The sequence below is a fragment of the Gasterosteus aculeatus genome, chromosome X (assembly GCF_964276395.1).
Source record: "Gasterosteus aculeatus chromosome X, fGasAcu3.hap1.1, whole genome shotgun sequence".
NCBI classification, from domain to species: domain Eukaryota; kingdom Metazoa; phylum Chordata; class Actinopteri; order Perciformes; family Gasterosteidae; genus Gasterosteus; species Gasterosteus aculeatus.
In genome coordinates, this window is record NC_135698.1 from 3,110,090 (window position 1) to 3,135,105 (window position 25,016).

A 25,016-nucleotide genomic window follows, 5' to 3' on the forward strand; every position below is an offset into this window, starting at 1 on the left:
GAAATGATTCACGTAAGAAATAGCGACGCCGATTCTCTCCTTGTAAATTAGAAGGTTGTATATAAAATATATATATATAAGTCAAATGTCCTGAGAACATGGAAACACGGCTGTTGTGCCAATAAAAGACCCGAGCCGGATGAAGCAACGTTATCAACGCGATAATGTCCATCTCTGTCTCCTTTTCAGGTCCTGGTGAACGTTGGCAAGAACTTTGACGAGGAGAGAAGTAATTTCATCGCGCCGCGCAAAGGGATTTACAGTTTCAACTTCCACGTAGTGAAAGTCTACAACCGCCAAACCATCCAGGTAGCGCGCAGTTTGTCCGTTTCTCACTTCATGTCTATGCGTCTTCGCGGTGTGTGTGTGTGTGTGTGTGTGTGTGCTGCTGTTTTTATCATTTACATTTTTTTTAGTTGAATATCAGGTGCAGAGGAAGTCATTTTGTCGATGCTTCAAGATGTCTTTCCCTGCGAGACAACAGCAGCCCGCCGGCCGAACCATAATTAATCAATACGCGCAGAGAGAGCGGAGGGGAGAAGCTGCTTTCAGCACCGTGGACAGCGACGTCTTCTCCTCCCCTCATTCTCCTCTCGCTAAAAACAGAGGCAGCCGGCCGCCGAATATCTTTTGATTATTTAGAAGATTAAAACATTACGCACTTTTTGAACGGGGTAGGGGGGGGGGGGGGGCACAAACAGCCCTTTTAATTATCTCGCTCTTACACAAAACGCTCTCACGGGGGGGTTAATAATTACACATACATGCTTCTTCTGTCTCGCACACACAGGATCGCCGGCCTCCTTTCATCCCGCTAACAGCTCACATTCGCTCCGCCTCAGACGCCTCAGATGGCGTCTCCGCGCCTCTTTTGATGTCTCCAGCGGTGAAGCGCTTGCAAAGTCTCGAGCCCCTTTCCCCAAATGAACATGCACGGCGATGCCGCTTTACAAGTCAAACAACGTTGATCACGATGTATCTCTCGCTAATTCATCAGTTGCGCAATTAGGCTCCGGGCTCCCCGGGGCTTTGGCATTATGTTTTGCTACTTATATTTTATTATGGCACTCTGGATTTAATTAGTACGGCAGCAGCAGTAACCACAATAACAACAAGGAGGGCGGGTGGAGGGCGGGGGGGGGGCATATGAGAGGGGCAGGGGGGGGCGGATGGGGGGGGGGGGGGGGGGGGGGCGTGAAGCTCGGCACCATACTGCCGCCAACACTCGACTCACGGCACCGTGGAAACTACGTCCGTCACGCGGGAAACACAGTGATGATGTTTACAGACGCAGCAATTTGGACGTCAGGCCGACACCGGTGCCAAAGGCCGGATCCGATGTGACCATGGCGCCCAACCCGTCCGCCACCAATCTTGATGTTTATTCACTATATTAACTGCTGAGTCTTAATTTCGGACCAATTTTCTTCTGATTTTAAAAAGCTAATGTTAACATCTGGTTGTATGCAACCGGACTGCACACTTATCGGCGTATCGCTGCCTCCCAAATGACAAAGCCTTTGGTTCCATCCGCTGGGTTGCAAATGTACATTCATGGGATGTCGTTAGCAGTGAAAGCGGAAATGCCGCCTTTTTTAAATGATCTCGCTGTCGTCCGACTTTTACGAGCAGCCTTTTGAGGCTACGCTACAAGTGTGAATCGTCTAAAACCCGAAGCAATTCTAGAAACTTAACACTTCAAAACTGACTGAGAAACCCGCGGCCGCCTTCCGCCATGGCATAGTTGTCAGTCCCGTTTCTGACATGAAAAAGGTGTAGGTTTTTTTCCTCCTCCCTCCCTCCCAAGCATCCAGCCTGCGCGCGGCTCACCTTTGACCTCCTCCACTCATCCTCCGATCCATCCAGCGCGTGTGTTGTGTTGAGAACTCCCACTGTTTGATTGCCTTCGAGGCAGCTGCTGCTGCTGCTGGTGCGTGCGAGGCATGAGAGAGACGGCAGGGGAAGAGAGCGGCGGCGATGAAGGCGATGGAACGGATGAGAGTAAACAGGGAAAAAAAAAAAAAAAGTAAGTGACGAGGGTCAGAGGGGAAGGAAGTTTAGATGGAGGTAAGGTAATGAAAGAGAGTGAATAGACACGGAGAATGGTGAAAAAAGTGGAAGGCGGATTGGTGCGATTGAAAGGGGACGAGAAGGGAGGGAAAAGAGGGATACGGTGGTTAAGAACAAAGGACGGACAGAAGGGAGAGAGAAAGGGCAGGTTCAGGCACGGCAAAGAGAGAGAGAGAGGCCATGAGTAACTATTGATCAGTGGATGTGCAAAGGGAAGGAGGAACAGTTTCCATCTCACCTTTCGTGTGCGGAGATCTGCCCATCCATCCACCTGTGAGGGGTGAGCGAGGAGACGTGGGTGTCAGCGAAACGGCTACAAACCCTGTCCCTCTTTGCTTTTTGCCAATTAAATACAAATCACGCTACCCGTAACGCCACCCGTCTGATGGAAAACTTTGCCCGCAATACACACACGGCGCCAAAGGGTTTCATCCCTGGGCAGCTATTGACATTTCCTACATTCACTGCTGTAAATGTAAAAATCCAATTGAAACAAACGGATGCTCTGTCCCTCGGTGAGCATCTTTTACCTGCTGCTTGGTGCGGAGCGCCAACACATCAGAAGGACAAACAGACGCGGCGCCGGTGGGACATGAATACAATGAGTGTTCTCTGGGTAGTCAGAGGTTTATCTCATCACTGTTTTCTGAAGACGGCAGTTCATTGGAATTCAATCGAACGGCTCGTTTTGCATTTTGACCCACAGCCGCCAGCAATCCTCCCCGCCGGCAACCCGGCCCGTGTTTGTGCTTTGGTTTCCAACACTCGCATTTTTATCCTGCGACTTGGGGTCGCCGAGGTCGATGCTGTGGTGTTTCACTCCAGAGATCCAGCCAACGCGCTCAGCTGTTAAATGCCACGCCGTTCACTCTTCATCCTGTTCGTTTTCAGTGCACGCTGAGGGAAGGTGGAGATTTGGATTTCCTACAATTATATCATGCTGTAATCAAATGTGTGCCTGGGCGTAATTGTCAACATTTCATTGAACTGCATAATGTAGTCTTCAACGGTCTGCAGCATTCAGAGGGACTAAAATACTTAATTTAATCCAAATATTAGTGTTTTGTCTATATATTTTCAGCATAAAACCGGCCTAGAAAAACATAAATGAATTTCTAGGCCTTCCTGAGTCATTATATGTCTTCTACATTCTATTATGAATGGCGTGCGACTATGGTTCACAATGAGGCCGCTCTCTGATTTCCATGTTTTTGGTCCTGTCACAAAAGTGCGCCGTCAGAGCACCAATTCTGTTTCTCGAAAACCTTTTAAAGATTGATGCACGTATGGGACCACTGAGATGAAACTTACTCACATGCGTCCATGACGTCCTTGAATATCATCAAACAGTTTTTTTAAATAGAGTCTAAATCCCCATGCAGCTTTCCAGTAGAGCCGACAGACCGTTAAACGCCGAAACGGCCTTTAAGTGGCAACACAGGAAAAACACGTACTGCCATCGGAACACTAAAGTATCACAGTTTCTTACATGACTGTGTCAAAGGTACATATGTGGACAGATGAACCAAAGAGCAATAACTGTATTTGTGGGTTGATATATAGTTCCACAAATACTAAACTCTGTGTTTGACTATAATGGGTTATTGAATATTGAAATGGATCAATCACTGAGGGGACTGTCCAAGGACGTCTCTGTTGAACTGCCAATCGGAGATACACATCGAAGGTTGTGGCATGACTGTTAGATCCTATCAAGGGTCCACGTCCAGCGCGCCGCTGACCGATCCGAGTCTTTCAGTCCGCAAAACCTCACATGGGCGTTTAAACGCTACACACCTGTATGTGGCTGCTTGGCGGACGAGGTGAGCCGGGGGGGGGGGGGCGGTGCAGTCGGCGGCGTGCAGCCAGGCAGAGCGGCAGTGTGTATTTTGGGAGGTGCGAGGCCTCACGCCGGCGTGCTTGCGAGGAGAACTTTTCCCGCGGCGTTCACGACCCTCCGGGGATTCGGTGACGATTGTCTTTTTCAAGCGTTGCATGTGAACAAAAAATAGCACTAAAGAAATGAACCCACCATAATCTGGATGTAACCATTCGACCTGCGCAGGCCGGTTTATATCAGTATCATTTACGTGGGTTCGTTCGGTCAGTGATTCATCGACAGCCAACGTTATGCAGCGGAAAGGAAGAAGGAAGAGTTTCGGTTGCACTTTTAGAAAAGGATTCCAAAAGGTAAGACTTAAAAAAAGGAATCTGCATCTCCACAAGCTTCTGTCTAATGAGACGTTTTAATGGATTTATTCGGGTTTAAATACCGCGGTCACCTGCCGCCGTGAATGCAAATCAGGCAATCTGCCTGATTTGCTTGTGGAATGCGAGGAGTCGGAGTCAGTCACACAGTGAAACGCAGCCTCTTTGCCAGGTTCACTTCTCCAATAGATGAAGCGTCTGATCTTCTGTTTTTAAAATGTATGTAATTGCCTGCACACACACACACAAACACACACACACACGTTTACAGTAATATACAAAGCAGCAAGACAGATGCCCGCCTTCCATTTCCATCAGAATCAACCTGTTCTCAGTGTTCTTCAGTTTGGCAGAACAATACGGAAAAGCTGTTCTGGTTTGTTGCTCATGTGTGAAAAAAATGAGGTCTGAGGGACAAACACACATTATTTGATTGTTACAACAGACATGGTCCTAAAAAGCTTTTTGGCTTCAAGCAATGTTTGTCTTAATCACTTCTCTGGAGACCTATTATATAAACATTTATAAAAATACTTTAGAGTTACATCCTTGTAACTCTGGAAAAGGCTCGGCTGAATAATTTTATTGTGCGAAAAGTCAAAGGAAACCACACTTTGTGGACTGTAAAAGCCGTGTGCTGACATCCTTTAGGTATTTTAAGAGAATATGTTCCAGGATGTGTTTCCGGCTTCTTTTACTCTCCCACCAATGTCTGTATCCAACTCTGAAAACGCGCATAATTCATCATTTCAAACGCAGATTGTAGGTCTCGGCTGCTGCGTCCCTCTGCCCCCCCCCCCTCTTCGTCTTCAGCCGCATTGGTGAAACACAGCTGGCCGGGAACATCTGTATTTTTTTTTTAGCTGACACCTGAAAAGATAAAAGCATTCTGGCCAACGGAGAATTCTTCCTCTCCCAGAATGCAAAGCGCGGCGCGAGGAAACGATGAGTTTCCACATACGGAAAGTCGGCAGCAGGCAACTGATTGTGTTGTGATTTCATTACAACCGGCGTCGCCTTACATCCCCTCAACCTCCGTCCAAATGGAGTCGCGTTGATGTCGCGTATGTGACCGATGCCGCAATCAGGGGATCTAATCATGTCGTTGGCATTAAGTGCAAAACCCGAGACGTTTTCTTTTTTCATTTGCATGTGGAGATATTTCTTTCAACCGTCTGACCTCCGCTTCCCGCTTCCCGCCCGTCGTTTCCTCCCCGTTCTCTCACCCTGTTACTCAGCCAGTTAATTGGTGCTCATGCATTAATGAATGCAGATCGATGGAGGCCCGACGCCGTGTGCAGACCTATTATCATGCTTTCATATTTATGGTGGGCAATTGTGAGAGTGTAGCTGACTGTGTGTGTGTGTGTGAGAAAGACAGACAGCTCTTTGTGAGTGTGTGGTGACCACAGTCTTCTCCTTCCATAGCCCCTGTCACAGCTTTATTAGAGCTATACATCACCGGCACACACTGACCCTGTGTGTGTGTGTGTGAGACAGAACAACTGCTTCCCTGTAAATGCTCCCATCAATTTAACATGCGGACAATAATATCATTCTGTGTGTTGTTCTTTTAAAAACGAATAGAAGCGGACAGATCGGCAGCAAACGCAGACACAAGAATATGACATGTACACAGTTGGTATGGAGTAATACAAAAGGCCTTTGTTCTGACTGACAGACGGCACAGATTCCAGGTGTTGCGATTGCTTATGTGAGCAACTCAAAAATGAAAGAGTGTGTGTGTGTGTGTTTGCATGCTCACGGTATCAGAGCATCATGTATGTTATCTATCGATATCTCTTCCCTCTCCTCAAATCCTTTTGCATCTATCTGATGTAACAATCTATAGTTTAATGAGGCCAACTTGAAGCAGTGGTTTCACCTTCCTATAACAGCGTTCTCTTTATCGTGTGTCGGCGATGTTTTAGAAACGTGCCCTTCTTGACGTTCTGCGTGGGGGCGGAAGCGCCTGATATTTTTAGAGCGGCCTGCTTTACGTCCTGCTTGATCTGTGGCAAGAAATAGTTGGACGTTGCTTTGTTGCAGAAGGAAAGACGCGTGTGAATGACTGAGATGGTGTCACAAACCCACCCTGGGTCTCCATCGTACTTCATACATCGTCTGCACAGAGGCCCATATTGGTGCACGCGTGTGGGTCAGAGCGAAGGGGCGTGAGAGCCCGTCAAAGTGAAAAGCGTGAGTGGAGTAAAGATGCCCGAAGGAGGAGAGTTGTTTTCCCCGCAGGACGCAAAGCGGCGGCCTCCCTCCCTCCCTCCCTCCCTCCCTCGGCCTCACGTTGGTTTCACACCGTCGCTGCACGCGGACGACGCAACATCTGTTCCTCAGCTAGACACGTTTATTTCGCCACATAATGGGCTCCGTTTGTTGTCATGGTAATTAAAAGACGTGGCTTAAGTACGGTGTGAGTGTTTTTCATCGGAATCACAGACTGCCTTTTCAGAACTCACACACACACACACACACACACATTCAAGCTGAGTTTGCTATTAAGAGGAGTGTTGGGCCAAGAGAGCTCTTGACTCTGACAGGCTCTCCATATCCTGCACACACACACACACACACACACACATCATCCCTCTCTTCTGACCATCGGGTAGAATGAGGTGGATAAGTGCATAATTATGGGATGTTTGTGGCCGTGTTCTATCTCTCAGCGACAGCTTTAAATTGACTTAATTCGAGTAGCTACAGAAAAGTGTATCCACGCATCTGAAGTTCAGACGACGCGAATTTACATCTGAACTGAACTGTGGAAGCTGAAAAAAAACCCATTCTGTGGAAATATTGTAATGATGATGATGATTATGTTCATTCAATCAATTGATTGAACATTTACTATTTAGCGGCGTATGATTGTGTCACGTTAAATCTCGGCGATTGGCTGTACTTGACTCCGCCCCCTCGTGTCACTTATAGATGTTTGTGGACATTGTGTCTCGTGTAGGGCTGCACGGCACGCCGGTTCGAACGGTATAAGGTTGCCGTACCGGCGCTACGCCATAACAGCTGACGTTGCTCGTTGGAAGACGGCAGGAATGATTTTTTACGCAATTGAGGAGCGCCGAGCGGTTGATTGAGTCATGGTTCTAACTGCATAACAACAACGACGAGTAGGCCACAAGCAAACACTCTCTAACAGGGTAAAACACCACGACACAACCGCTTGTGACACTAACAATTGCCGAACTGCATGCTGGGTACAGCTCACAACAAGAAGTGACTCTGTTGCTACATGAAAATACGGAAAAGAGCGACACAGGAGGAACAACGAGAGGCCAGAGATGCGCCAACGCAACGTGGGCCCAGGAGAGGAGATGTGTTAAGTTACATTAGATCAGAAAATAGATTCGATCAGATTCATTGCAGAGTCTGTGGAGCCTCTGGTGGCAACACCAGCAGCCACGACGAGCTAGCTAGCTGACGAACTAACGAGCTAACGAGCTAACTCAGACACGCGGACAGCCGTTTCGGGTGGCCCGCCGTCCTCTTCGGGGTCAGGGAGGTTCATGTATCTTCTCGAAAAAGCAATACGGTCACACACCAGCGTGCCGTCACAGTCTTTCTTAGTACCATGGTGTGGATTTTCGGCCGTACCGTGCCGCCCTAGTCGCGTGGCTCGCGTACGTTTCGCAGTGGGCGGAAATACCAACTTTGCCAAAACACAAAAGTGGTTTGCCGACTAGAGAGTCTGCTTTTTTTTTCTGCACACAGAATTGAACCTTTGACCTGCAGCGCCATGGGGGGGGGGGGGGTGGAGCAGAGAAGCCATGCAAGAGGCTACTTCTGGTCTCCGTATTTTAACAGTAAATAATAATGTAAATAATAACTAAACAATTTAAATAATTTCCAATTCTCCCTTCCTCTTAGTGCGAACAATCAGCCTGATGGGATTCGGGAAACAGGAACATTTGCGCCGCCTCATTGTGTACTTCATCTGATACACTTGTCAGATTAGCGATTTCTCCTTCGCCCGTCAGGAGCTGCAACCTAAATCTAAATCTTTTTTTTTTTCCCCCGTCAAGCTACGGCAAGTTTGCTCTCGGGGAAGGCGAGGATTTTCTCACAGGTTTCATAAAGTGGGATCAAGCTTAAACAGACACTTCGGTTTGTTTTTGGTGCCGCGTCGGTAAAAGAGTTCCTCTGTGAAGCATGCGGAGGAAACAAGCATCGCCGCTGTTGCTCGGAGAAGAGGAGCGATGAAAGCCGCTTGGAGGGGGTGGGGGGGGCTGACAGACACTTCTCTCTGTAAGGAGACGTTATTCCTTGAGTCCGCGACAGTGTGTGAACGTCTCCCCTTAAGTTGTTAAATCTTCTTCGGCGTGCAGAAAAGAAAACAAATAGAACAAAAGCAAACGATGATGGCGGCTCCAGATGTTGCTCCCGGCTGCGGGACGCTTGCGTGCAGCTGCAAAGATGTCCTCTCACCCCGTGAACTGCCTGTCCTCTTCCTCCCCGTCCAGGTGAGCCTGATGCACAACGGCTGGCCGGTGATTTCGGCGTTCGCCGGCGACCAGGACGTGACGCGCGAGGCGGCCAGCAACGGGGTTCTGATCCAGATGGAGAAGGGAGACCGGGCCTACCTGAAGCTGGAGAGAGGGAACCTCATGGGGGGATGGAAGTTCTCCACCTTCTCCGGCTTTCTGGTGTTCCCCGTGTAGAGAGGGGGGGGGGGGGGGGGGGGGGGCGGGTCGAGCGAGTGTTGTTGGTGGGGGAGGGAGGGGCTTAAAGGTGGATGGGGAGAGGAAAGGATGTGAGTGAGACGTTGGAGAAGAAGAAGAAGAAGAAGGAAAAACCAAGATGGAAGGTGACAACAGACTCTGAGATGCGAGAGGGATGGAAGAATGAGAGAAGAATTATGAAGCCGGTACATGCTCCTTCCCTTCCCTCCCTCCTTTCATCCGTCCTGTCATTCGTCCTCCGTCCCCCCCGTCCGTCCCCCCCCCCCGGTGTTTCTCTGTGGCTTGACTGCAGCTTTGGACAGCCAAAAGCTTTTTTCATTCTCTGCTGAAAGGCGCGATCGCACATCGATGCATCTGTGTCGGCTTAAGCTCTGATGAATGTCTCTAGAAGCGCTGCCTCTCCGAATTTCACATCTACCATGTTTGTAGTCTTTTACTGCGCATTAATTCCACGGATTTTACATCAGCCTTCAGCCCAGATCCAAGCTAGACCTTTTTTTTTTTTTTTCAGTAGGGAAAACAATACGTTTTGATCATAAAAGCAGGTGCTTCATGAACCTTCCCCGTAAAGCTCTGTTTTGCAGTTGTTATAATAAATACAACTGTTCCGTCCAACGTAGACTTGACTGCTACCACATAAAAAAAAGGGACTTTTTTAAAGGTTACAAAATATCCTGCAAACTGTTAAATGTAGATATTCAAGTCTCTCTTGTAACTCTATCCAATAACCCTCAGATTGGTGTTGGTACGAGCCACCGGGTATTACTACACCCTCCTTCTTCCCCTGTTATTTTATCATCTGTCTGCTGTCTGGTCGCCACACAAACATTGGGATCAACTTTCGTCTCCGGGTCGGACCCCCGCGCGACCCCCCTCCCGTCCTCGCTGTGTCTCTATCCGGTCATCACGCCTGCTTTTTTTCCTTTTCACATCCGGGACCTTCTCTCTTTGACTATGCTGTTGACCCACAAGTGCAGATTTCTCCCTCTTCCTTTTTGGTATGCCTCTGTTATCACCCCCCTCCTCACCCCCCTCACCCCACCCTCACCCCTACCCCCCCCTACGGCCAATCCTCCCCTCCTTTCTCATGTCGATACTATCTGCTGCTGTAATCGTTCGCCTCCCAGCACGGATCCTTCCTTGCTTTTCCTCAAAGTTGGACTTTGGACTCTGAAACCAACACCACAAACTCTACACACAAACACACACACACACATATATATATATGTACACATTTACACAATATATATATATACAAATGGATATATAAATATATTGAAATCTAAGTCCACATTTCTATTCCTCTGGTATTATGATAATAATAATGATAATACTAATATTGAAAACTGAATCTGGTTGATGACTATAATATCTGTATTTCCGTACTTAAATGTTATGTAAAAGAAAACATGTTCTTTGAGAAACTTATTAGTGACTGTGTGTGGAAATCCGAGGCTGCCGTTCTGCTCTTCTGATAAAAAGACGCTTCTTGTTTTTTGTTTTGGATCAAACCAAGTTATGGCTAAAAATGACTATTATACAAAAAAAACATACAGCTAAAAGGAATTTTATTTATTGTGGATTAGAGCCTGAGCCCTATTGTATTATTATTATTATTATTCATCAATCATATCAATTGATCTACTGTTTTTTTTTTTATTTATTTGCTCTGATGGAATCAATAAAATCTAAATGGTATTTTTATTTTTCTTAAACCAACTTTCCTCTTGGCCCGGCAGTTTATTTTGTCAAAGCTGGCTTACTGAAGCACACACAGCCCCCCCGGTGTGTTGGTGTGTGTGTGTGTGATAGGGTGGTGGTGGTGGTGGGGGGGGGGGGCGGTGGTCTCCTCCTTCCTCCTTCGACTCGGCGGATCTTTACTCCACCACGTCCTTCTCTCTCAGTCCAATCGATCTGGGGTCCGTCTCCGTCCCTCCAGCTCACCTCGCTGTCTCAAGCCTCCTTTTACCGTTAATGTTTTTTTTTTTTTTCTTGGTTGCCCCCCCCTGCTCCTCCTCCTCCTCCTCCTCCTCCTCCTCCTCCTCCTCCATCCTCCTCCCCCTCCTCCTCCTCCCTCGTCACTGTTTTTAAGGTTTTGTGGTTCGTTTCTCTCCAGACTGTAATGAGCTCCGGTGGGAGAATTAGAGCTGGAATAACAAGCAAACACCAACAACCCCCCCCTCCTAAACCCCCCCCCCCCCTCCCCCACCCAGTAATCTCACCTCATTGCCTGTCTTTACTCTCTGGCCGTTTTTCGGGGGACAAACTCTGCCGTTCTACGTAACGTTGTTCGATTTAAGGGTCACGGTTTGTGCTCAAATGGCTGCGTTCGATACGTGACTTCGAGTCACGTGAGTTGGTGAAAAAGACGCTTCCTTTCGTAGTTTCGTTGGTTGTCTTCTCCCAAGCCGCCCCGGGCCCGTCTCAACGGCGCCTCCCTCCCTCCTCGCTGGACTTTACAAATTGGCCAACGGCCGTACGCTCACATTTCACTGGAACGCAAACGAGTCGCTCTCCTCTTGATTAATCGTGCAATTCCAGCAAGGAGGAATGAGCGTGTTCAGAAAAAAACAATAATTACATCATTTTTTATGTTTGATTGATTGATTTGTTGAGACATTGTTAAATCAGAAAGAAGTGTAGTTGAGGAACACTTTTGTGATGCATCTGTTTGTCGACATTAACGGTTAACAAGAGCTCGGCCATCAATTCATTAGCATATAAACACAATATGTGAACTGATTCAATGAGTAACATCTGCTTAGAACTAAGTTCCTTCCCTTACCTAATGCTCTTCATCATTTAGCAGCACTTTACGTCGATGATCGAAATACATTTAGTACATTTTGTTAGTTGAGTATCTGTTGGAAAAAGAAGAAAAGGGTGGAAACGGTTGAAAAATCCTCAAAAACCGAACACTTGAGGCAGAATTGACGCACGTTCAAGTCGTGGCTCCGGAGTTTATTCGTCCCCGGATCGCAAAGTGAAAGTGAACACGCGCACTAACGCAGGAGGTCTGGACAAGAAGAGTGTTGCTAATCTCAATATTGTAATATTGCAAAGAGAAAACGGCATCCAGGTGTTTCCAACAGGGGAACGGAGCCCGCAAGGCATTGGGAGCCAACAAGAAGACTCACTTTGACAGCTCGTGCAGGAGACCTCGGTGCAAAAATAGAGCAGCACTGCGTCGTTTGATGATCGGCGGACCTTTATTTTGAATGCAACCCCGGTGACGGCGGCTTTAGATGCTATTTTTCCATCCTGTGTACTGTCGGTCTACTGAGTGGGAGGGGGGAAAAAAAAGACGACGACCAAACGATGATACATGGTTTCCATTTATAAAACAATGAATACGTGCGTGCAATTTGTTTTTTTTTGGGGGGGGGGGGGGGGGTGTAGTCTCTCGGCAGAGCAAAAACAAAATGCTTATCGATACGAGTAAATCATTTAACGGTTGCTAAACACATCATACCGTCCTACCTTTATTCACCATGTTTCTTGTTTACCAAAATGGTCCCATTCAAAACAGATGGTGTATAACAGTATTGGCTTAAAAAAAAATACGCACTCGCCGCCTCGCCAGCTTAGAATTTGCAACAGTGTGTGTGTGTGTGTGTGTTTGTATTAGAGTGTGAGCTTGTGTACGTGCGTTAATTTCCCTCCCAGCAGCAGGTCCAAAGTCCTCCAGCAGTAATCTAATTGGGGCAGAGTGAGGGGGAGATAATTGTCTGCAGCAGGTCATCGCATAGCAAACAAATTGGAAGTGCGTGTGGCGTGTTGCTCTCCCCCCCCCCCCCCCTCTCTCCCTTTCTCCCCCCCTCTCTCCCCTCCTCGCCTGTCATCTCTCCTCTCCCCTTCCTCTCTTCTCAATGTCATGAGAAAGCTGACAGTTGGGTCTGATGCAGCATTATATTTTCAGCTCTATGGAAATGTGCTCACACTTGTTTACTGTTGCCAAGAACACACACACACACGCACACACTTCCAGCGGCCCGACACGTTTTTGGCCCCGGTGCCCTCTCAGTCCGGGCCAGATGGGGCAGGAAAACCGTCAAGAAGACAGACCAACAGAGAGGACGTCTCGATGTGGGGGGAAAAGGCAAACTAGCGATTCTTTCGTCCCGTTGAGAGACAACCTTTGACTTCTGCCCAACGCAGCGAATCTCAGGTCGCGCACACTCACAGAAACAGCGGATGCATTCGTCGGGGAGCCCGATGCCACCGTCTCCAGATCACCTGACACCAGGTCCCCGAGGCCGCGCCCTCGACCCCGCTCCTCCTCGCCGCTCAAACGGCAGAGCGAAACACACCGATTCTTCGGGATACATTTGGTGGTTTACAGTAGTTATTGCATTTGTTTCACGTGAGAGCCGTTATGAGAAACCTATAGAAGGTTTACAAAAGCTGCAACAACCTGATCTTCATCTGCAGCTGTGCAGAAATGTTTGCAGGATTGCAAAGAAAATAAGCAGTTTATCAGTAATGTTTTATTTTAGACTTTGATTGTCAAATTCTTCAAACCATTTGGTAGAGCCATGGAGTTATTTTTTCTACCGATAACTTTCAGGATTGCACTCCCGTTTCCCATCTGTCCATGTCGACTCACGTGGGACTCCGAATCAATGTTGCTCCGGTATATTGTGACAAATCTGTGGTAAAGAGCAAAACAAGCCTCTACTCGGGAAATCTAATTTAACATCATGGTTGCCGAGCGAAACTAGAAATATTTATACTTCCAACTGTTAAGAATGCTTTCAATTTTAAATCATCCGACATCCAGACCAGTTCTGAATCTACAGCGAATCTACACGGTATTTGAATTATATATTATTATAGACCTGCTAATGTTGCTCTGCAGAGATCAGTCAGGGTAAACCTGAATTTGTCGGTGCAAGCGGGAGCTGACCAATAAATATCAAGCCTAAAGTCAACTGATTTGGATTTGTTTTCACCTGTTACCATAGTTACCAGGTACAGTAACTAAATCCGTTTGTTAATCGAGGAATAAAGTGCCTCCCGACACTTTCACATCAGCCGGCATCCAGACGAGTTTTGAACCTAAATCAAATGAACTGTCTGTGGGACGCGTTGATCCTCTCACCAATCAACGTATTTTGTTTTATAGATGCTTACATTTTGTGTTCAGGTCAAAAAAAAGAAGAAGAGGGACAACGCTGGGTTAAGTTAAATGCATTTGCACGTACTACATAAATTATCAGAGACAACGGGCAAATGTTCTTGGCTGCAGTGCTGCTGGCAGAGACGGGCCGTGTTGATTTTGCGTTATGAGCCGAGGCGATGGGGGAGTTCATATGAGAGAGCAGAACTCACCCCCGAACACCGGCAAAGAGGACAATAACCAACACTGACAGGTGGGCTATTCAGAGAGGAACAAAAGTGTGTTTGTGTTTGTTTTTTGGTTACAAAAAGTGGTTTCACACCTATCAAATCCAGGCAGATATTGCAAAAAAAAAAAAAAATGGCAACAAAACGTATTGCCAGCTGTTGCATTTCTGAGCATTGCCACAGAACAATGCGGGCTGACGTTAACAAAAACAATTAGCGTTCGGTCCGACGCATCGTTGACTGGAAACAACGTGGTGAACTGATTGTTAGCGCCGTGTGAATCTGCGAAAAAAAAACACGAGACGGCTGTGCAAAAGGGTGTAAGTGTGAATGTGTGAGCGTGCGTGCGTCTGAACGGTGCCACCGTGACGCAAGCCGACATTTCAATTCAGTTTTACTTTATTAAACACATGCATGACAGAGTGAAAGTGTTGCAAGCCGCACAAATAATTATTTTTCTTCATGGAATTGATCGGGATTGTTCATTTCTGAATCTGGTGTTTGGCAAACAGCACAAATAAAAGTACGAATCCTGATCACGAACCAGAAAATATCCCGCCAGGAATGTGGTACTTCATCAAGAAGAAGTGAATATATCTGCTGAGGGAGGAAGAACAAATTAGTCTTTCATTTAAAAATGACCTCTATTGTCACTGAGCAAATGATTAAGAAAACAAACCTCCCTTTAATACAGTAATGTATGGATAGCTAGTTGTTTTTGGGAAACAGCCATTCGGTTTAAAAGGGTTTGAAAGATGGATTCGACGGAAAACGGACAAATGCTGTATTCTTTCATCACAATTGAACGGGCCGCTAATTCTTTCACAGGATGCGGATCTAGTTTGCCGCGAGCATGCCTGAAGGCATGAGTCAGTGTTCACACTTCTATGACAAGCTGGGGAGTAACTTCTAAGATGATTCCGTGTCTTCCATTTGCCTGGACGGTGTTCGACTCGTTTGCATTGATCTGCTAATGTTGCTCTAAAAACTACAAAGAGCTGCAGAGATCAGCCGGCGTAAACCTGAATTTGCGGGTGCACGCCGGAGCTGACCAATAAATATCAACCCTAAAGTCAATAAATACACTGATTTGGATGTTTTCACCTGTTACCATAGTAGTTGATTTTGTTAATCAGGGAATAAAGTGCTTCCCCTCGCTTGAATGGCCTGAAAGGTCCACGTTTGGAACCACAAAAACGCTGCTCTGAGATGACGTAAAAGCTTCCGATTTGACCGTTTCAACACTCCTGCAGTTAATCACATTAGTCGTGATCCATAGATCCGAGATCTTCTTCATTGAGCCCGTCTATAAAAATGTCTCTCAACTGCTCTTCGGGCCTGAACAATGTGCTGGGTTTTTAGGTTTTTGCAGTCTGTAACTTAACTTCACCAACAGGCAGCCGTCGGGCCCCGGTAACCGAGGAGCCGGGAGAAACCTCGGATGAAGAGCCGACCAGGGGGGGGGTGGAGGCATAATAGCTGGCGTGTGTGTGAGGACCCTGAAGTGCAAAGTGATGCTTGCCGTTCGCCGCCGCTGTCACGCCACGCGTGCTGTCAAATTCTTTAATTGGAAAGAGAAACGGTTCTACTTCTCTTTTTGTTCATTTCTTGTATGGCTACAATTGCAGCTTTAGATTCTAAAACCTGCACATATATGGTTAGTCACACAGAGCCATATGAGAGGCCATCATGGGAAGAGGGCGGGCGCTTTCAAAAAGAACGTGGCAGGTGATTGGATGAACCATCTAGACAAGACGTGGACGTTATCAACTGTCAACGGTTCAACAAGAGACGCATTTAGAGCCATTTCAGAACTGCATGGTCTTACATTTATGTTGAAATCAATATCTTTGGATGGTTTTCACAAAGCACTTTGATAAGACTTGGATCTAGGTCTAAGAGAGCTAGATCCATTGATCCAAGCCCATCCAAGCCCATTAGCCCATCCAAGTCTAAGAGACTTGGATGGGCTAATTGGTATCAGCGTCATTAATTTCCTGCATGTTTTGAACTCTGGGCTTTGTTTGTTCTTTTGTGCCTGAGGAGAAACCTGTGAAACACGTGAGCACACTGTGTCCGCAGTTTGACTAATGAGACCTGAACACGTAGGCTACAATATCTCTGCAGCAGATTTTCAACTGATCAACTGTTTTGTGTAATAAAACAGATTTCCCGTTTGCTTCTATGCTGAACACAGAAGGAGGAGAACAGCTGCCAACGTCGCTCTGATGGAAATAAAGTGAATCTGTTAAAGTTAAAGCAATTTATAACACACACACACGTGAATTTAAGATCTCAATCGCTAGTCTCAGTTCTTCTTCAATACAATATGATGTGGATTTTGAACAAAAATGATGATACATTTTGAGCGAAACAGACCATACAGGTCAGGATCCAGGTTTTCAGGATGAACAGATCTCAAAAGTTTCAAAACGGATGTTCACAAACCAACGGGGTTTAATTCTCATACGGTCTATAGTCAACGGCGAGTAGCAAGGGGGTCCGGGTCAATATGATCAAAACGTCCAAGTTAGATGTGAAAGACAATGTCGTGGGCCCGAGACCTGAGCACGAAGAAGTGGGGGGAAGAGAAAAACAGCCCAGAGCGCAGCAGGAAGGTTACATGATGAGAGGAGCAGAGAGGCGACGAGAGCGGACGATGGAGTGTGGAGGAGACGAGAAGGGGCCTGCAGTGAATGGCTCTCAGACTAATGTGTTCAGTGGTATCCAGCAGGTGTGTTGCTTGGAAAGATGCCAGCTCCGGTCTCAACTCTGCAACACAAGACGGAGAAGCAAACGCAAGAACGGCTGATGGCCAATGACTGCGTTCGCCTCCTTAAAGACGCTTAAATGTGAAGGCGTGTTCGGCAGGCGAGCAAAGTCAATTTAGAAAGCGCCCATCGTGAAGCAACACAACATGTGTCCATGACGTGTGGGCAGATGACATAGGCCGTGTGAAAACAAGGAGGCCTTCAGTTCTTGAAGGCCTCCTTGTTTTGGACCGATTGGACCGATTGGACCTGACCGTGGAGGCGGACTCGGCCTCTCTTCCCTTCCTCAGCTTATGACCCGGCCGTGCTGCTCTGCCGTCGGGGCAGCTGACCCCACCGAGCACGTTCGACCTTAAGCATGTTCCAGCCCGGAGGTCCTCTGGCTAGTTGTAGGGGTGAGACGCCCTTTTAGTGCATTTGGTTTTCTCCTGTTTCCTTTTAGGGAGTTACGTAAGCAAGCTGTATTTTCTTTTGTTGTTTTGGTTGTAGGTGATATTTATTAAGATTGGTTGGTTTATTGTCTTGAGACATGATCGCCCTGCTAGCATAATTTGACAAATAAATATTCTAGACTGCAAAATCGGTCATTTATCAGGAATCAGGAAACATTTATTGCCAAAATATGTCAGACATACAAGGAATTTGTCTTGGCGGTTGGTGCGTGACAGTAGACAGTGTAACAATAGACAACAAGACAGCAGTCCACAAGTGATAAAATAAAGTAAAATTAAATGCTAATGATATGGGTTAGTAGAATAAGGCTATGGGTTAGTATAACCCAGGGAATAAAGTTAAAAATTTAAAATATTAAAAAAGTTATTAAAAAATATTAAGCATAAAGTGCACAAGTAACAAAGTGACGACAAAGTGAAAAATGACAGTTAAAGTGGCATGTGCAGTGTGAGGGGGAGTGACCGGTGGAGTGTTATAGTCAGTCAGTGGGGGACCGGCTCTGTTGATGAGCCCGACTGCCGATGGGAAGAAACTGTTTGTGTGGCGGGAGGTCTTAGTCCTGATGGACCTCAGCCTCTTGCCAGATGGAAGGGGCACAAACAGGTTTTGTCCGGGGTGGGAGGGGTCGGCCACGATCTTTTTAGCTCGCTTCAGAGACCTGGAAGCGAACAAGTCCTGCAGGGACGGCAAATTGCAGCCGATCACCCTCTCTGCAGAGCGGAGGACACGCTGCAGCCTGCCCTTGTCCTTGGCTGTGGCTGCAGCGTACCAGACGGTGATGGAGGAGCAGAGGATGGACTCCGTGATGGCCGTGTATTTGGAGTGGAGAAGAGCGGGAGGCTCATCGTTATGCTGCACTCAGGTTCCAGTGTTCCAGCGACGACCTCACAGACCAAAGGTTGTTCATGGTTCCTAACGTGAGAATCAAAACGAACAAAAACTTGATTGAACTGGATTGATCAAACCAGTCAATATCTGAATTTATCTGTATATAAATTGTATATCTGTCATTAAATATCTGTACATCTGTCGTTAAATTATTCATTCAGGGACCTGTCATGTTATATTTTTTCTCTTTAAAAAACCTTTCCACATCCGTTTATAGTGGCAACAGTAGCTTTATAGTTTGGTAACTACAGATCCAGAGTAAAAATGATTTCACAGTAAAAGTATTGCGTATGTCCTTCTGTTTAAACTCTGCTTATACAATTTAAAGTGGCTAGAGAGTGGAGCTTGTTCAAGACTTGCTATGGAATATTATGTCTATTAAAAACGCACGAGCCTGTAAACTTGAGACAAGAAGTAAATTATATTTACTCAAAGCGCATTTAGGTAAGAAATATCCAATCACAGAGCGTGGCCCCCTGTGTGTGCCACTAATGCGCCGTCCCCGTCCCATCGGATGGATGGTAGAGATGATGAGAGATTCCCGTGTTCATGATTTGCGAGTCATTAGCACAGTGATAAGAAACAGAAGACGTGCATGTGAGTAGCTTTAGTTATTTCCTACTGTCGTTGCCGTATCGATCCAGGACCCAGTGAGGAAGATGGAACACAACTGGGAGGAGTGAAAAAAAGAGAAATAAGGAGTCAGACACCCCAAGGGCACCAACTGGCATCGCTCTCGCTTATGCACAGATCTGGCCACCGAAAGATCATTAGCGGGAGGGCAAGCTGGGCACTATGTGTGTGTGTGTGTGTGTGTGTTTGCACACACCTGTGTGCAAGTGAGGGGGAAAGAAAAAATAAGCAGAGTCAAGACAAAGGGATTGAGAGAGTAACCAGGCGAAGAATGAAGGTGGAGGCAAGATGGTGGAAGGAAGAAGGTGAGAGGAAAGAGAGAAGACATGGAGGTGAGAGATTTCACAGGAAAAGAACACGGTGAGCGGAGAGAGGTGGAGACGCCATATGGCATCGCGGGATGGAGACAACGACTGAGATGATTGATGGAGGAGGAGGTGCCTTCCTGCGCATTCGGTCCACTGGGTGACCGTTACAACACAGTGTCCTCTCAGGTCTGGATGGATTGTTTAATACCTTGTATAAATGAGAAAAGAGGGTAGATTATTATTTAATTCAACCAACTATGTCGATTTCTCATTTTGTCCTTTGTGTGATATGCAACAAATCAACCCAAATTAGAGCAAATTTACCGGATGGTACAAATGAGTTGGGAACAAAGTACACTAAAGCAACGCAACAAACCCGACACGGTCACAAAAGAGAGGGACTCCAACTCATTGGCGGCCAATTTCAACAAACATCCCAGAATGATTGAACAAAAAAACGTAGAGGTAATAAAAATGCAATACTGTTTTGCAAAAAAAGTACAATGTTTTAACAATGTTATTTGTGTCACCCTGACAGGAAATTCATTATAATATATCTCTATATATAGAGACATAAATCTAAATATGTCTCTATATATAGAGATATAAATATACATCTCTCTCTCGCTCCCTATATATTTTTTTTAATTTTTTTTCTGGTTTTGATGGATGGAGACTGGATCCCGTCTGTTGGCCGCGCGGTGCACAAGCACCAGTGGGTTTGAAACGGTGTGGGTGGCGAAGCCACTGGTAACCAGTGAAGTGGGGGAAATTTAGCTTAAAGACCAGTGGAGCTGCTGCTGCGTTGGTGGAGTTGTGCGCCAGACATGTTTAAACACGTTACCTGACACGTGGCGGTGGGGTAACACCTGAGACGCTCTTCTAGTGTGTCAGGTGTAGCTGACCGGTAACATGCAGGTGAGTTTTCCAGCGGGTGACGGATCAACCACGGAGGGCAAACGGGCCAGAGCTCAAGCCACCAAAAGCCCGACCTTCTGCAAGCCCTTGTTGAAATGTTAACGCAGTGGATTTTTAAAAAATCTGTCAAAACATGAGAGATCCCAAGGAACAAGTGAACTTGACACAAGAGGAGGACAATTGTGTCAAGACATGATGCATTGACAGGCCGCATCCTGCTGTCTGAGCCACTAAAGATCAGCTTCATACGAAATGACTGGAGCTGCCTGGCTGTGTGTGTGTGTGTGTGTGTGTGTGTCCAGTTGGTATTTTGAAATTTCCTCCTATAACTACTGATCCATGAATAGCTCAGCTAGCTGCTTCACCACATGTCCTGTCATTGAGTGCCTAATTGGCAAAAAACATACACACTATTGCTGTTCACACACACAGAGAGATGAATGCGTATGCCGGCAAACGGACACACACACACACGCACACACACACACACTTGCACACCTGTATTGCAAATACAGTTTTTGTTGCACAGACACGCATAAAGAGTCAAATGAACAAAAGAAGAAACACTCACACACACACACACACTCACACACACTCACACGTTTCCAGTAAGGGGGGAAAGAAAAGACAATTAGAGGAGAAAAATGTCAGGTCTACTTCACAGTGTGCAGACTTCTCAGGCGGGGCCCAAACCCTCGCTGTGCGGGGAATGGGAATTAACAAGGCCGGTAAATAAGGAATGCGTTCCTGGGAGAGTCGCCCTCCGGTCACCGTGCAGCCAAAAAGAAGATGCTTTTAATCTGAAATGCTCTTGACAAATGCAAAGCTCCGCCTCTACTGCCGGATGAGGCGCGGCTGATCCATTAGAGCAACCCAGTCCATCGTTTTGTCATCAAGGTCTTTTATACCTTTTATACCGAGTGGAAGTGCAGCGACAGATGACTTATAGTTTCTGTTTTTCTTTTTTTTTTCCAAGTAGCGTCTTCATTTATTTTCCGAAATGACTGTTTTATCTCTTCTAATTAGAGTGATAAATGATTGTGTTGCCTGCTTCTAACTGTCGACGGCCTGTAATTCATCTAACGTTGTTTCTGAGGTGTTGTAGTACATAATAAAACCGGTTTTACTTTATTTAAACTGATTAAGTTAACGCGGTGATAATGAGACGCACCAGGTCGATAATAGCGTAGGACCTCTCTTCTAAATCAACAGCGCATTAGAAAAAGAAAAACCTCCACACTGAGAGGCAGTCGTCGCGTCTCAACCGTTTTACGCCCAGCTAGCTCATCGCCGTCTCCCTCTCTCCACGTGACTGGCTATCATAACCAATTTCACAGTAAGTGACTCCCTAAACAAGCTCGATAGAGACGAGCCCTGATACGCACATGATTATATCGAGGAGGTGGCGTCGCAGTTTCTGAGCACCTGGTGACAGCCAATTAGGGCCGGTGTTAGCGAAGGCTAATTCTTCAAATGTAGCACGGCGAGGAGCGGGCGGACCGGGAGGGAGGGCAGAGCAGGAGGAGTGATTGGTACGAAGAGAGAGGGGCAATTAAAAAGGGGAGAAACACAACAGATTGCCGTGTAATTATAGTGTGTGATGCACCATATCGCTGCTGTTTATTTTCGACTAGCTAACGCTAACAAATCGAGACGGCTATTTTTGGAACGTGAAGACGGTGAAATTCAATTATGCCGGCCGCTAAGAGTCCGAGGGGGACCGGAGATGAAGAAAAGAGCTTTGTGACACCAGTCTGTCAAAGCACGGGTAGTTTCCAGTAAGTGCCGGAAACAATTAAACGCGGTCCGATTCATGTGGCGGTTTTGAGCCAAAATTGCACCCGTAATTGCTCATAGGTAGGATCTCGCCGCCGCGCTCGCACGTCAAACAGGCCACAAGGCTATTGGATAATAATTGGACGGGCTCAATTAGTTTGTCCTCTCTCCTCCCCCTTTTCCCTCCGTCTCCATAAACAAAAAGCGCATTACGCATCGATCCCCAGGAGTTGCCGGGGTAACGAAGCGGCGCCGGCCTTTAATGAACTGTCTCGCGCCGGCGGCTTGAAAACGCTCCACTTCTGATTCCGATAATTAAGTTAGTCCAAATCAGATTGAGGGGAGTGAGGTTTATAGAGCAAATTTTCAACAGTCATTTAATTTGGCTACATCCTGTTGAGGCCCGCAAAGGATTGCGGCTCATGTCTTTCAGGGTGGCCCTACCAGGGATTCCTACCCCTCCCTGGCAGCCCTCCAGTCTTTCACTTAGTCATTCTCTCCAGACGGAATATCACAATATGTGAACAAGCGTCATTTCCGTTTTTTTTCGCCTTGTTTATCGATGATCCAGTGCAAAGTGCATGTAACAGATTGAGGCGTCAAATGGCCAAATTCCTGTGTGGCCCTTTTAGCGCGTAACACAGACACTGGAGCTTATTTCCCTTAATGCAATGTCTGACATGCCAGCAGTGTTTAGCAGGTGGCAGCAGGTGGCCAGGGAAAGGAGGTTAGCATCTTGTTAGAATAAATTGTGCTCTCAACAACAGACTTGAGGCAAAAGTATTATGAGAATAAATCCGAACCTTTTCATGATGGTTACTGTTTTGCATTCAAGGCTGCAGTCAGGATATGTAACCCACACAAGATTGATGATTGCACTCCTAAAAGATCCAACTCATCCTCAAAAGGTTTAAGGCCAGATATTATTAAAACTGTAAAGCTGAATGTCGATCTTCTAACTCTGGATGTTTCTCCCACTCCCTACTTCCTCTTGTCCTTTTGCGTCTCGCTCTCTCCCAGTAATGCTGTTTTTAATCTCGTTGAGGCATGCTGCGATACACTTATGCGTGTAATTCTCATAATTCCCCTGTTAAACGGAACATAATCACACCGGCACTGAAAGGCAATTCTGTTCAACCTCAGAAAATGAAAGGAAAGGGAGGGGGAAAAACTGACCGTGCACAAGTTATTGCTTTCCGTTGAGCGTGCGTCAACATCTCTTGAATTTAATGCATTCCCGCGGCGCTGCGCGGCTCACTGGCCCTCAGGGGAAATAACAGAGTGAATCCATCAGGGGATAGTTGACGAGTAAAGGAAGAAAAGGTGTTGAGACGTATGCAATCTTAGACAGTATAAGTGGAGCTGTAAGTGCAAGGGCCCCCGAGGCCTTATCGATGTACTGGCAGAGTTCATTATTTAAGACTTAACACGACGGGGGCCACATCACCCCAACTAGAAGTATTTTATTACTACTCACAAGATAATTATGATTGGACAGCGTTTTTTAGGTAAGTTCCATCATACCTCAACTGTGTGCTTTGTGTCAGGGGGAAGCTGATGTTAAGTGACCAGGATCAAATAATACCCCTGTTAGTAAGGCCACATGGCAGTGATTACTCTGGTTGGAGAAGACTCATCCCATCTCATCTTGTATACATATCTTACCACTAAGAATTGTCCAGTTTATATCAAAATGCAATGAAGAGTTCACAAATGCTGGTCCATCTGATGTCTCTAATTTGAGGGAGTTACATTTAGAGTCAGACATATTTAGGGCCTGAGCCGACAGAAAGTGGGGCGAAGCCCTATTTGTGTTTCAAAAGTTACTTTTTCACTACTTCAATCGCACTTTTGAGTCCTTTATCATTTTGAAAAACCCTTGCCGTGTGCAGTAAAAGTGCCAAAAATATATTATTTGGCATTTGGGCATGAAAAGATGTCCCTCTAGCGCCCCCTGGAAGTGCTCCCTCTGGGGAGATATGCCCAGTTTCACCGATTGACGTGACATTTTCCCCACAGGTGCTCTTGGATGTGCTCTGCAAAAAAGTCCATCATGGTATCCGAATGCACCTCACTAGATTTTCACAAATCCGCCAATTTTGGCAGATTTTGGCAATTTTCCGCCAAAATTGTCAGGGAATGTGTGAGGCCTGAGTGTATCCTATTTTCTTCACAATATTTGAACGTTAGGTGGCGCTACAGTACATTTTTGCTTGTTGTTTTCCAATTTCCATCGTATTGCTGCTTCATGAACAAACTAACTCTTCCGAGAGTCTGAATTCTGATTGATTTCAAATTCGGGAAAAAAGATTCTGACACCTGTGTGGTCAGAAGTGATCAAAATTAAAAGTTTTCGTGCTACCTGGGCATGGTTAGGCTGGTATTCATTTTGGTCGATTTTTGTTGATTTTATTGAAAATGTAAAATGTTATACAGTAATCCCTCGTTTATCGCGGGGGTTACGTTCCGAAAATGACCAGCGATAAGTGAAATCCGCGAAATAGAAAACTTTTTTTTTTTTTACAATTAGCAACTATTACATGTATACAAATACAGTGACTCGCGTGTAGGCCGTTTCACTGCTCTTCAGACTGGGCCGCTGCATCCTGACTGCGCTCTGCAGTGTTCTCTTCTTCTGAAGCCCGCGGTGCAGGTGTGTTTGTTCGGGAGAAGAACATAGTGATAGGCAGCTGTTGTCGCTCTTTTTTCTTCTTTGCAAAAAGATCCTTGTACACCGACATGCCACCATCGATTACGTTGGAGAACTGTAATGAACGGCTCGGGAGTGAGTTTTTAGCGAATCAGAATGCAGAGCACAATGCACCAAAAAAAAAAAAATGCAATATGAAAATCCGCGAAATAGCGAATCCGCGATAAGTGAACCGCGAAGTGGCGAGGGATCACTGTAACTCCAAGGAACATTTTTCTTACTGGCCGAAATG

General features: G+C 46.3%; 1 protein-coding gene across 2 annotated transcripts in view; it reads left to right on the top strand.

Moving 5' to 3' along the window:
• Nucleotides 1-10,700, top strand: part of LOC144382954 (cerebellin-1) — a 12,548-nt gene extending 1,848 nt beyond the window's left edge. For both annotated transcript variants that reach the window (XM_078083034.1, XM_078083032.1), the window contains 2 exons: nucleotides 190-309; nucleotides 8,763-10,700. In XM_078083034.1, coding sequence (XP_077939160.1) covers nucleotides 190-309; nucleotides 8,763-8,960 — 318 coding nt within the window. In that variant the 3' untranslated portion in view covers nucleotides 8,961-10,700. The remainder of the gene's footprint in view (nucleotides 1-189; nucleotides 310-8,762) is intronic.
• Nucleotides 10,701-25,016: the final 14,316 nt, after the last annotated feature.